Source organism: Formica exsecta, unplaced genomic scaffold (assembly GCF_003651465.1).
Source record: "Formica exsecta isolate Colony F162 unplaced genomic scaffold, ASM365146v1 scaffold512, whole genome shotgun sequence".
Lineage (NCBI taxonomy): Eukaryota > Metazoa > Arthropoda > Insecta > Hymenoptera > Formicidae > Formica > Formica exsecta.
In genome coordinates, this window is record NW_021852364.1 from 780,135 (window position 1) to 791,641 (window position 11,507).

An 11,507-nucleotide genomic window follows, 5' to 3' on the forward strand; every position below is an offset into this window, starting at 1 on the left:
ATAAATATTTATTATAATTGAGCATATATTAATAATAATTTGTGTACGATATTTTTGTAATATTATATTTTAATTATATTTCTAGACCTCAATATTTCTAGAGAAATTCTAAAGAAAATTTTGAATTTTCTATTTTTTTTATTATATCAAAAATGCAATTATCTGTCGCTGTAAAAGCATTTATTTTAAGAAAATTGTGTGGAAGCTATATGTCGAAAATCTACCGACATATAATTGCGTGTTCTAGACGAGTTTCTTCTTCACATAATTTTACTATATATTTAAGAGGTAAAATGTACACTTAAAGATTCATATAAATTCGAAATTAGATTATCTTCCTAGATACACTACACCTCCTCTTTTTGTAGCACTAGCGAGTCTCCTCATGCACAAACAATCGCTCTCGGAAAAAAAAAAGAAATTAAGTACAACGCGCAGATATCTAGTTGGCTCACTGTGAAAAAGCATTACGATACTAGACGCACGTTATACAATGCAACAAATGGTAGTACGATTACTAATTACTCTGTATGAGCTGAAGCTTACAACACCATCACCCTATAGATACGAAAGGAGACACTTTATTTGGCACCGATTATATGTACGCTTAATACGGGAATGAGTGCATAGCGCTCTAAAATCTTAAAATTAAAAAAAAAAATATCAAAGATCAAAAAATCGAAAGTGCTTCTTAGAGAGAACGTTAGAGAAATTGCCTTCAATATTTAAATTGTTCTTTTATATTTATACATATATATGTATATATAATATACTTGAATATGATAATATAATAATATAGATTATAAGAAATTTGAGATTAAATCAATTTAAATTAATTTAATAATTCTAGTATAAAAGAAAAGCAATTGTATAACTTTTTATAAGCTGTATAAAGATTTGACAACATTATATTTTATATTTATATAGTATATAATTTCTAAAAATTCTTCTAAATTTTTGTAAAAATTCTTCTATCCCTATATTTTTATTACAATGAATATTTTATTTATGAAAAAAAATATCTCATGTTCACAAATTTATTTTCTAATTCAGAATTGAGTTTTCTAAATAAAATTTCAACTAAATACTATTATTTTTCTCATTTTTTAAATCTATGAGATTAAATCTTTTGATATAATTAAACTTCAAATTAGAAATCTATTAAAGAGCAATATTTAGTTGAAATTAATAGAGAATAAAATTGTTCATCAACTATCTATTCCTAATTTCTACTCCAATATATATGAAAAAATGTGTTTTTCCCATATTTATACTAAAATACTAAAATATTAATAAAAATAATAAAATCATAAATCTCTGATACGTAAGTAGAAAAAAACCTGAGTATTATATATAGAAGTACAATTAGTTCTTACGCAAAATGTAATGCAACTCGTGAATGCGCTACATTATGCAAAGGCAATTAATATGTTTAGCTAATGCGCTTTAATGAAATACATCTCGAACAAAAGTCCACTTGGTGTGGTAATAAAATCAGCTTGTTTAATATAGCTACGTAAAAGAAAACAGCGTTTCTTATGGACGCAAAACACTGAGTGTAAAACTTAAATATCTTCATTAATGTACCTCTGATTACCATTTTTGTAAAGAAATGCCGTATTTTTTAATAGAATAAATGAAATTTTTATTTCTGGAAAAATTAAATATTTTCATTTTTATCTATATAAAAATATTGTTTCGAAAAAACTTGTAAAAAAGATTATATAACGTTTCAGTTTATATATGAAGATAAACTTTAATAATTGTTATAAATTAAATATAAAATCAATATAAATTAATATAGAAATTTCACATAATTTTTAATTTTAGAAGTCTATAAAATAATTGAAAACTCGACAAAATAATTGAAAATTCATGTTTAACAAAAGTCGCGCAATATTCATGTTATAAAAAAATATAAATACAAATGAGAATTAACATAAATAAAAAAAATATTTCTGCAATTTGATATTTAATCCTTTTGAGTTTCCTTTTATTTCTTTCTTTATCTAATTAAAAATGTAAAAAATAGAAATAAATTCACTATAATATACTTTAATATTGCATATAAAATATCTTTCTAAAATTCAACACAATTTAAAAGATATTTTCTCTTTTTTAAATTTTAATTTGATCGACATGAGAGAGAAGTAAAATAAAAATAAAGATAGAAAAAGAAAAGTAAGAATAAATTCTATAACTATAAAGCTAATCCCTAACAGGAACGAATTAGAAATTCCTAAACTTTAACCAAATAAAGTCTATCAATTCTTCTTAATTCAAAAAAATTTTCAGAGCAAATTTTAATTCTACAGAGTAAATTCTACTTTAGCATACAAAAAAAAGAAAAGAATTAAATCTTCTACTATCGCCATTACAAAAACTTCGAGAGAATATCGTTACTTATGAAAGTAACAATATACAATAATGCCGAGATATAGTCATCAAATAATGACCTGCACATGCATATGTAAAGAGAGCGCTAAAATACAAAATTAAAAAAAAAAAATAAATAAGTATAATCCCCTACACAAGTTTTACGCTCAGTGCGCATAATATAGAGAGAGATCATTAAACATGTTTCGTGCACAATCAGTTCTGAAGCCAAGCGTATAGAGGGAAGAAGACATAGCATAACAAAATCAAAAAAAAAAAAAAATATGTAAAAGTAATTATATTGTCGGAATGTGTGTGGGGTTCTTACCCTGGAGGACGAGGGGGCACTTCCGGCGCTCCCAATGGCCCAGCTCTTGGCGGGGCCATCGCTAACCACAGCCTCACCTAGTTGGGACATTGTAACAGTAAATGTTACCACAATCTTTGTAGAACAAGATATTATGCCTCTCTTTATAAGAAGCGAGAGATTACGCATAATGAATCACAGGAACGCACGTGTGCTGATTACACGTGTCTCTCAATCTATACATTGATATGGACGTATGATTTCTCAATCGATCGAGGCCTCGTTTTTGCCTCTCGTGAAAGATCTATCGAAACCGTCGAGATACGCCAACATTAGATTATCGCGCTAAGATCTTAATATTTTGCTCCGATAAGGAACAATAAGTCTGCTTTGCGTATTCGAAATAAAAACTTTCGAGAATTTCGAGATCTGCTCGACAAATTTTTTCCCCATATATATTCGTATCATCATTTCACAACATCTATATTAAATGCGTCTTTATAGCATAATTGTGTCTTTGCTCTAAAACTCAATAAAACAGAAACAATACTTTTAAATTCACTTTTACACTTCAAATACGTAAAAAAGAAAATTTTATTCAAAAGATAAGTCTTTTGCATTTAGAATCACCCTGAAAGAGCTCATAAAGATTTTCGTTACGTATATATATTTGAAATTTGTATAATTTTTCTATATAAATCTCATGAAAAGAGAGAAATATGAAATCTGAGGGAGATGCGTGTAATTAGTTATAATAACCGCGTGCGATAACAGATCTAGAAAATGTGTGCATGATCTACAAGGGGGAAACTATACACAACTGCCTGTAATACTTTTTCACAGTATTCACTCGTGAAATTCACGTCATATACGAGAAAGTCAGGACTACGGAATTACAATATATATTGGAGTTGTGAAAGATTGCGATTCGATAAAATTCAAGGAGAAAAAAAGAGATGATACTTTTCTATAGAAATGCAGAGGGATGCAAACTTATTAAATTTTTCCTTGCCTTATCGCGACAGTAAAACACCTTCAAATAATCGTAATTTAATTTTATGTTTCGTGTACGCTTAAAGTTTAAAGCGTACTATAAAATCTCACATTTTGCAAATAAGTGATTGCTAAGTATCTCATATTTATAACATCTTCAACGCGAAAGTATAATTCTTATTATCTATGAATATAATTCGTAATAATTATAATATAATTTGCTATTTATAATTATTTACAAATTAAACTTATGTATGTATGATATATTTCTATCAAAAGCGCGATAATCTGGTAATAGGCAAAACTTTATAAATACTCTTATTCTAATTTCAAACAATGTCATAATTGCCATCGCGCATCAAAAGAAAAAAAAATGTTAAATATAAAATTTAAATATTATAGAAAAATTTAATTTTTCAAAATTTCCAACTCTGCTATGTGAACTTTCAATCAAAGAAATTCAATTGTATAGCTAATCATTTCATCGTTTCTATATGACATCCAAGTAATTTAAATTACGGAATATGGATATATATACGGATGTATATAATGCACACATACCTGCAGAAGACATTTCAAATGTCAGACCAAGTGCATCAAAATCGTCCTGAGAAACTTGACCAGAAGATTGTAGGTTGTTGGGCACTCTCTGCTGCTGCTGCTGCTGTTGCGTTCGCGCACCGACAATCGCCCGCAATTCTTGCCGCACAAATTCCGAGGTGGCATTACCTGAGACAATAAAAATAATTTCTATAAGTCGTCATTGCAATTGCATGTCGTGTTTCTCTTTTCGTACGTCACAGTTTTCAATTTCTATCTGTGTTGCCTATGATCTTATCAATATATATTAATTGAAAATGATTACATTATGAGTTTACGAAATTTACTCAACTACTGTCTTTCTCTCATAATAAACAAAGATTATATTTATAGCATAAAAATTCTGCGACAATATTTCGGAATATATAAAGAAAGTAAATACATTTTATATGTGATAAATTTAATTCTCGATTAAAAATAGAGGCAACTTCATTTGTCGTCCAACAAGATATTAAAAAAAAAAAATTCCTACATCGTGTACTTTCTCTGAACAAGTGGTTTTTTCCCATTCATATCTTATTTTCATCCACGAGAGCAGACGTGTAACTTTTTTCTAGAAACCAAAAAGTGAAAATTTTCGCTACCAATAACGAACTTGTTATTAAAAAAAAAATATCTCACATGCTTCCAGGATTTTAATTACCATGCGTTGGCTTTTATTAGCTCAATTTTTCTCTATTTTCTCCATTTCATATTACAGAGTCATTATTCTTTTTTGTAAATAATATTCTATTTTCTTTACCTCTGTAATTAAGAGAAAGTGCACAATGTATCTCCCCAGACCATCCTATATACTAGATATAAAAATTGCATATGACGAAATCCTTTACAAGACAAGTGGTGCATACATTATGATAGAGATCGATGAGGAGGGGCTGATGCGCAAAATATAAAAATATTAATCACGTAAGCTCGATGCACTGTACATAAAAAGGCTTCGTCGTGTTAGTAAATGTTTCCACAGCGCGTAGAAATAAGCGGTGCTTGAATTCATCTTTTTACATTGAAATGTTATATTACACAGATGAACACAACACGTGTGACAATGAGAGAATGATGATCAAGATGGAGTAAATCCGACATCACATTTGCCACTTAAATTATTTGCCTGCGCCTCGCAAGAAAGATACATGAAAAATACTGTTGCCCTTCCTTCCACAATCCTGAAAATACTTTTAATAGTGTCAATGTCATTAAAATCCTAATGCAAGCTTACGCTACAGTGTTTTTAATTTATAAATACACTTTGCACACACTACGACAATATTACAGTCGGACTCTTCTAATATCGATCCGCCCCTTTATTCTCGATTAAATAAAACGTATAGTGAATTTCTCTTCTCGCGAAGCTCCTTTATTACTTTGCCATTTGATCACGCGTGCATAAAATGAAAATGACGAGTGAGACTATGGATGAGCACGATAGTTTGCTTAGTTTCAAAAATTGAGATTAGGAAAAAATTTCTCTATAGAGGTTCCTCTATAGAGAATTTGTCTGCTCATAGTAAGAATAGACCGAGCGGATCCCATATCAACAATAGTGACAAAACTCAGGTAAAAAAGAAAAAAGAGAAAATAATACTCTTTCTCTGTCACAATGAATGCTTAGCAGTTCTGGACGTCCGCATTCCATTATGTTAGAAAGAGACGAATGCACTACCACTATTTTCCTTCTTTTTTTTTACATTTTTTCCTTTTTACATTTCAAGCTTCACGCTTTCCCCGCCTATTCTTACTATATTTATCGTCTCTGTGAGTTGAGATTAGGAGAGTTCGACTATAGAGGATTTGCTCGATGCCGATGAGTCAAGATTAAAGGACTACATATATCTCCTAATAATTATCACAATATAATACAGAGCCGAATATAATATAGCGCAATTCCGTGTCAGAAACTTTGATATCGTTAAAGCAAAGTTATCTGTGATTATATACGATGATACATGAATGATAATGACATTTGCAATGTTCGATTATTAACGTTATCATATTATTCACACATAATGGCATTATTTTCGACAATTTTATTCAATCAAAGAATTAGGGAAATAATATGAATACGATGAACTTTCTCAAATAGCAAAAATTACAACTTCGTATATAACGATTTCATATAATACAAAATTCGTATGATATAAAAATCACGCGCATACGTTTACGTCGATTGAGTCGATTCATTTAAAGTTTGATCAATCTCGGTGCAACGTGATCGACATAAGGGATCTGGTAAACCTTTACATTAATTACATTAACTTAGTTAAACCTCCCTCCCCATGGCCTTAACAAATAGAAACACATGAAAGGAGAGAGTACATTAATGTAAAGGTTTAGAGGTATCTATATTTTTTCTAATATATCACATCTATCTAAGTCAGTCTATATTTCTAATATTAAGGGGGGTGCAAATATATAGCGCGCTGAATCTGATTGTGTCCGTGTATATGTTGCAGTGTATATTGATATAAATAATATTTTTCCAAGAGATGGAACGGATGTCACGAAAATATGATGAGCATTCAACATTATGATTATAGTTATAACATTTGATGGATAATTGCAAGTATAAAGAAAGCATCACATGCAACATTTAACACACAATCTTATATTTATGGAAAATGCTAGATTAAATGCATAAAAGTGTGGCTTCTTCAAATAATCAAGACAATCATGATTTTCACGAATTTGACGATTTGTGCTTAATAAATGATATGTGACCCAAGTAATATATATATTTTATTTCATATATTTCTTTTTCTAATTATAAAAATATATTTATAAATTTTTTTCATGCGCACACAGCGCATTGAGATAATCAATCGGGTTCGCGAAAAAAAAGTATAATTTACTTTATTAAAACATACAACTTTATTAAAGAGTACAATATAAACTTAATAAATAAATAATAACTCTTGGAAGGGGCTTTGATTTAAAACATTATTGGGCACATGGGGTTTTCAGGAAGGGATTATTTAAGCACATTAAAAGACACTTGTTGAGGTGTATCGAGTAATAGATAGACGAATGAATATCCGAATATGATATTGATATATATAAAAGATATATATAAAGTGAAAGTCAAAATATAGATATAGTAGAAAAAAGAAAGACAGTGAAAATGGGAAGAGTGAACATGAAAGAGAATTATTTGTTTCCATGAGCCCAATTCATGCATTACATCGTCTTTTGCCGTTTTGACGACCGTTGCCGCTTTTGCGGCTGTTTCAGTTTTCGCCGCGGTTGTTGGTGGCAGTGATATTGGGAATTGAAGTGCTGGTAAGGGTGATAATTATAGTTTATTGACGAAGTAGCACGGGGTTGTGATAATGATAATGATGAAGTGTCACATGACATTAAAAAGTCATATGACTTACCACCCATTTGGTGATTGACAGGATTACCGGGAGGCAGTGACCTGGCATCCTGCGCCTCCCCGCCAGACGGATAGAGCGGGACTGACGAGCGATCGTAACAGAACTGACTGTTCTGCATGTCTGCCGTGTTGAGAGTGTTGGCGTTGGTGTGTTGTTGGTATAGCAATGGGGTATGTTGTTGACTGGAGAAGTGTTGTGTATTGGTGTGTTGACTGTGAGTAGGTGTTGCCGGGCAAGCCGAGTGTGAATGACTAGGTGAAAGAAGCGGTTCCTTACTTATTCCGCCGTAGTGCCGAGGCGAGCCAATTCCACCTGTAACATCAATCGTGTATAGCCCGGGTTGTCCTCGGCCAGCTTTAACAAATAACGCTTCTATTTCGCTTTCATATATCATGCCAAAGTTCGCTGTCAATAATCACGCACATAATATCGAGATCGAAATCTATACGTTAAATAAATTAATTAATCAAACAGCACGCACCGACTTTGAATAATGTACCTCCGGAAAGCGAATCCCGGTTCTGCCAGCTGAAAGCTACAAGCAAGTACGCTAAATAAATAAAACTTCCAAATATCTTTGACTTGCGTATAAATCTTTCAATTTATCTGACGATGCTATTTTTATTGGACGTTTCTGGCAAAAGATTGCAAGTAAATACTATATATAAACAAAACAACTTTTTATAATTAGATATGATTAAAGATATCGAAAATGCCTTTGCGATAGGTATTTTTCAGCATTTTATAATAAATTAAGAGATCTCTTTGTTTTCTTTAAATAAAGTCATATATATAAAACCAGAAATTGACCGATTAACATTACCACATGTAATGTCGCAAATATCAACTTAAAAGTGATTATTTTAAATATTTGAATTAATCTTATTCAACTTTTATAATTCACTAAATTTTAAACTCCTCGTGTTAATTATTATTTTAAAATATTAAAATTATTTAAAAAAAAGAAATTTGTGTTAAATCTAAACTATGCGAATAAAAAATAAATTTACGTAACCTTGTGTTTGAGACACAATAAATAAAAAAATTAAAGATAATAAGAGAGATAAAAAAGCGTCGCAATTATTTCTAGTGTAACACACCATGAGCCAATCATATTCAAAGATTATCAATCATAGACGTAATAACTGGATCACCTCAAATCCAACGCAGTCTATTAATATGAGAAACCGTATGAGAATACATACCTGGCAACTGAGTCGTAGCAGAAGGCGTAGACGTGGCTCGTTGCAGCCGATACTGAGCTGACGGGTTTGGCGCACCGGTTGTGGGACCCGGTGTAAACTGACTGGCCGTGGGGGACGTGGGTGGAGGAAACGTTTCGTTAGGAAACGGTGATTGCCGCGCGGATGCTGGCGTCCCCGGCGAGGGCATCGATCGCTGCTGCTGCTGCAGTTGTTGCTGCGCTGTGACCTGCTGCTGCGGCCTCACCTGGTTCACGTTGAATAATCTCGTTGTGTTGCCGTAATTGCCCTAGCGCATATATTACAATTAAATGTACTAAAAATACTTGAAGAAATACGCGAGGATATTCCTAAAAAGATAATAAAAGTCAAAATAACGATACAATAAACTTGAACTAATTTTACGATAGTTCAAGCTCGTTTTTGCACGTTGCATTAACACTTATCTCTAACACATTGTATCTGACATTTATCAAGCGTAAATCCATTTGCATAAATATTAGTTTAAGTTCTTTATCCATTTATAATTCTGTGTATTTTTGAATAAAATAGAAAATCAACCAATCTTTAATCAGTTCTAATTAATATTTATAAAAGCAGTTGGAATACAAGTATACCTTTCTGTTCTTATCGATCTGATAAAGCAATAATGTTTTCGCACTCACTTGCGTCACCCGTGGCGATAATGGTTGCGGGTGAGAGAACGGCAGTATACCCGCCGGAGAATGTGGCGAGAGTCTTGCCGGGGCGGACACTTGTTGCCCACTGTTGAAGTTGTTATTCACAATGGGACTGTAAAAGAAAGAGTTCATATACATATGCACAGCAAAATCATTATTTACAATTATGTATACAAACGTTACGGAATACTTACTGTTGCGGTATCGTTGACGGATGAGAGTACGAGTGAGCGAGTCGATGACCAGAAGGCATCTGGACGGATCCCCCATATCCTGGAGAGATTTGCGAATCTGGGACACTCGATCGCTGAATAAAAAAAAAATATCACAGCAATTATTTTCGTATATTTTGCGAATCTTTAATGCAAAGCATGACAATCGCAATATCTTCATTGGATATGATCCAATATGTCTTACTTTTGTAATAAACTGCATACCTGCAACGATACATTTGGTGGTGCAACAGTATTGTTCAGAAGATTATCGATGTTATGAATACTGCTATTGATTTGATCCGTCGCGGTGGCATTCGACGGGATAACCATCTGCTGTTGTTTCTGTTGTTGTAATAATCGTTGTTTCATTTGCTCTTGTTGATGTTGCTGCTGCTGGTGTTGCAGAACGTTGCTAAGCTTCGAACGTTGTTGTTGGTGTAATTGCAATTGTTGTTGCGTGAATTGACTGGTCTGTCTAACGCCTGGCTGAGTGAACCTGATTCTAGGCTGTTGGTACATTGGAGGTGGCTGGTAACTGTGACTAGTTGTCACAGGCGTAGTACCCAACTGAAATAAAATTCAATGATCCATCATTCTATGCGCATTATAAGGTGAGACATATATATTGAGATATACGTCTATACATTTAAAATGTAAGATGGACAAAACTAGTGTAAAATATTAATGGCTTGATTGTAAAAAGAAAACTTACCGCAGTGGAATAGGCTGGAGGAGTAACAGGCATAGTTATGGTGGAAGACGTGGGATTCACGGCAGTCTCGCATAACATCAACGACTTCTGGATAGCGTTAATTGCCATTTTCTCGTTCATAACATTCTGAGGCGCTTCGATAAGAGGATTTAGTAGATTCGCTATCGGAGACGTATCTATTAAATAAAAAGTATAATCTTTTTATAATGATACAATTACTTTTGCTGCCACACATGTCATCTCAATTACATTATGCTCCTTGCAGAAAGCTGATTATTGCAAGAACATTCGCACAGAGTTATTCAAATGCATTATTGTTTACAAATCGAATCATGTTTCAAGTAATAAACCTGTCGAGTTATTACAATTATCAAAAATCAGATTTAAATTTGTTTAATTAGTAGCGTGACAGCGAAAGTTTACATATGTATTTAAGATGTCCAATTTTAAATTCCAACAAATAACTTGTCAAAGCTTTATGTATCATGAACGTGAATCATAAACTATAAAAATTAATATACTATTACCATAAACATAGAAATATAGGGACCGAGCATATCATTGCGGGGGGAAAGCCACTGCAGGACGGTGCGACGAGGTAAATTATGCCTAAATTTGATTGGCTGTTATATTGCGTAAGTTCACGTCAATGATATTCGTGCCGTTATATTTTCTATGTCTATGACTATTACAAATATAAAAATGTTATACGCAAATACATATATGCAGATAATCAAAAGTTAAAAGAAATGGTTGTTTAATATTTTAATCGGTAATATAATTACCCGCGCTTGATTGATCCGGGACAAAATCTATCACTTGATCCAAAATTTCTGAAAGATCCGGATCAGATGCCGGATTATCCCAAGTAGTTGGATCGGTGCTGGTCTGATGGTATTCTCCGCTACCTGCAAACTCGGACTCGGTTGTTCCCATCTGGGACCTTTGTTGCTGCAAAAAATAACATGTATTTAAAAAATATATATATACGAAAATTCGTCCGTTTCAGGCAGGTCTCCGCCCACGGAATGCTTAGAAAGCCCCCCCCCCC

At 32.3% G+C, this 11,507-nt stretch overlaps 1 protein-coding gene across 1 annotated transcript in view; it reads right to left on the reverse strand.

Moving 5' to 3' along the window:
* LOC115241833 (nuclear receptor coactivator 2-like) overlaps nt 1-11,507 on the reverse strand; it is a 143,490-nt gene that overhangs the window by 1,834 nt on the left and 130,149 nt on the right. Inside the window, exons 12-20 of the mRNA XM_029817772.1 lie at nt 11,242-11,407; nt 10,457-10,632; nt 9,967-10,311; nt 9,724-9,836; nt 9,515-9,641; nt 8,853-9,138; nt 7,648-7,959; nt 4,238-4,405; nt 2,705-2,781 (exon numbers count right to left, since the gene is read on the reverse strand). Coding sequence (XP_029673632.1) covers nt 2,705-2,781; nt 4,238-4,405; nt 7,648-7,959; nt 8,853-9,138; nt 9,515-9,641; nt 9,724-9,836; nt 9,967-10,311; nt 10,457-10,632; nt 11,242-11,407 — 1,770 coding nt within the window. The remainder of the gene's footprint in view (nt 1-2,704; nt 2,782-4,237; nt 4,406-7,647; nt 7,960-8,852; nt 9,139-9,514; nt 9,642-9,723; nt 9,837-9,966; nt 10,312-10,456; nt 10,633-11,241; nt 11,408-11,507) is intronic.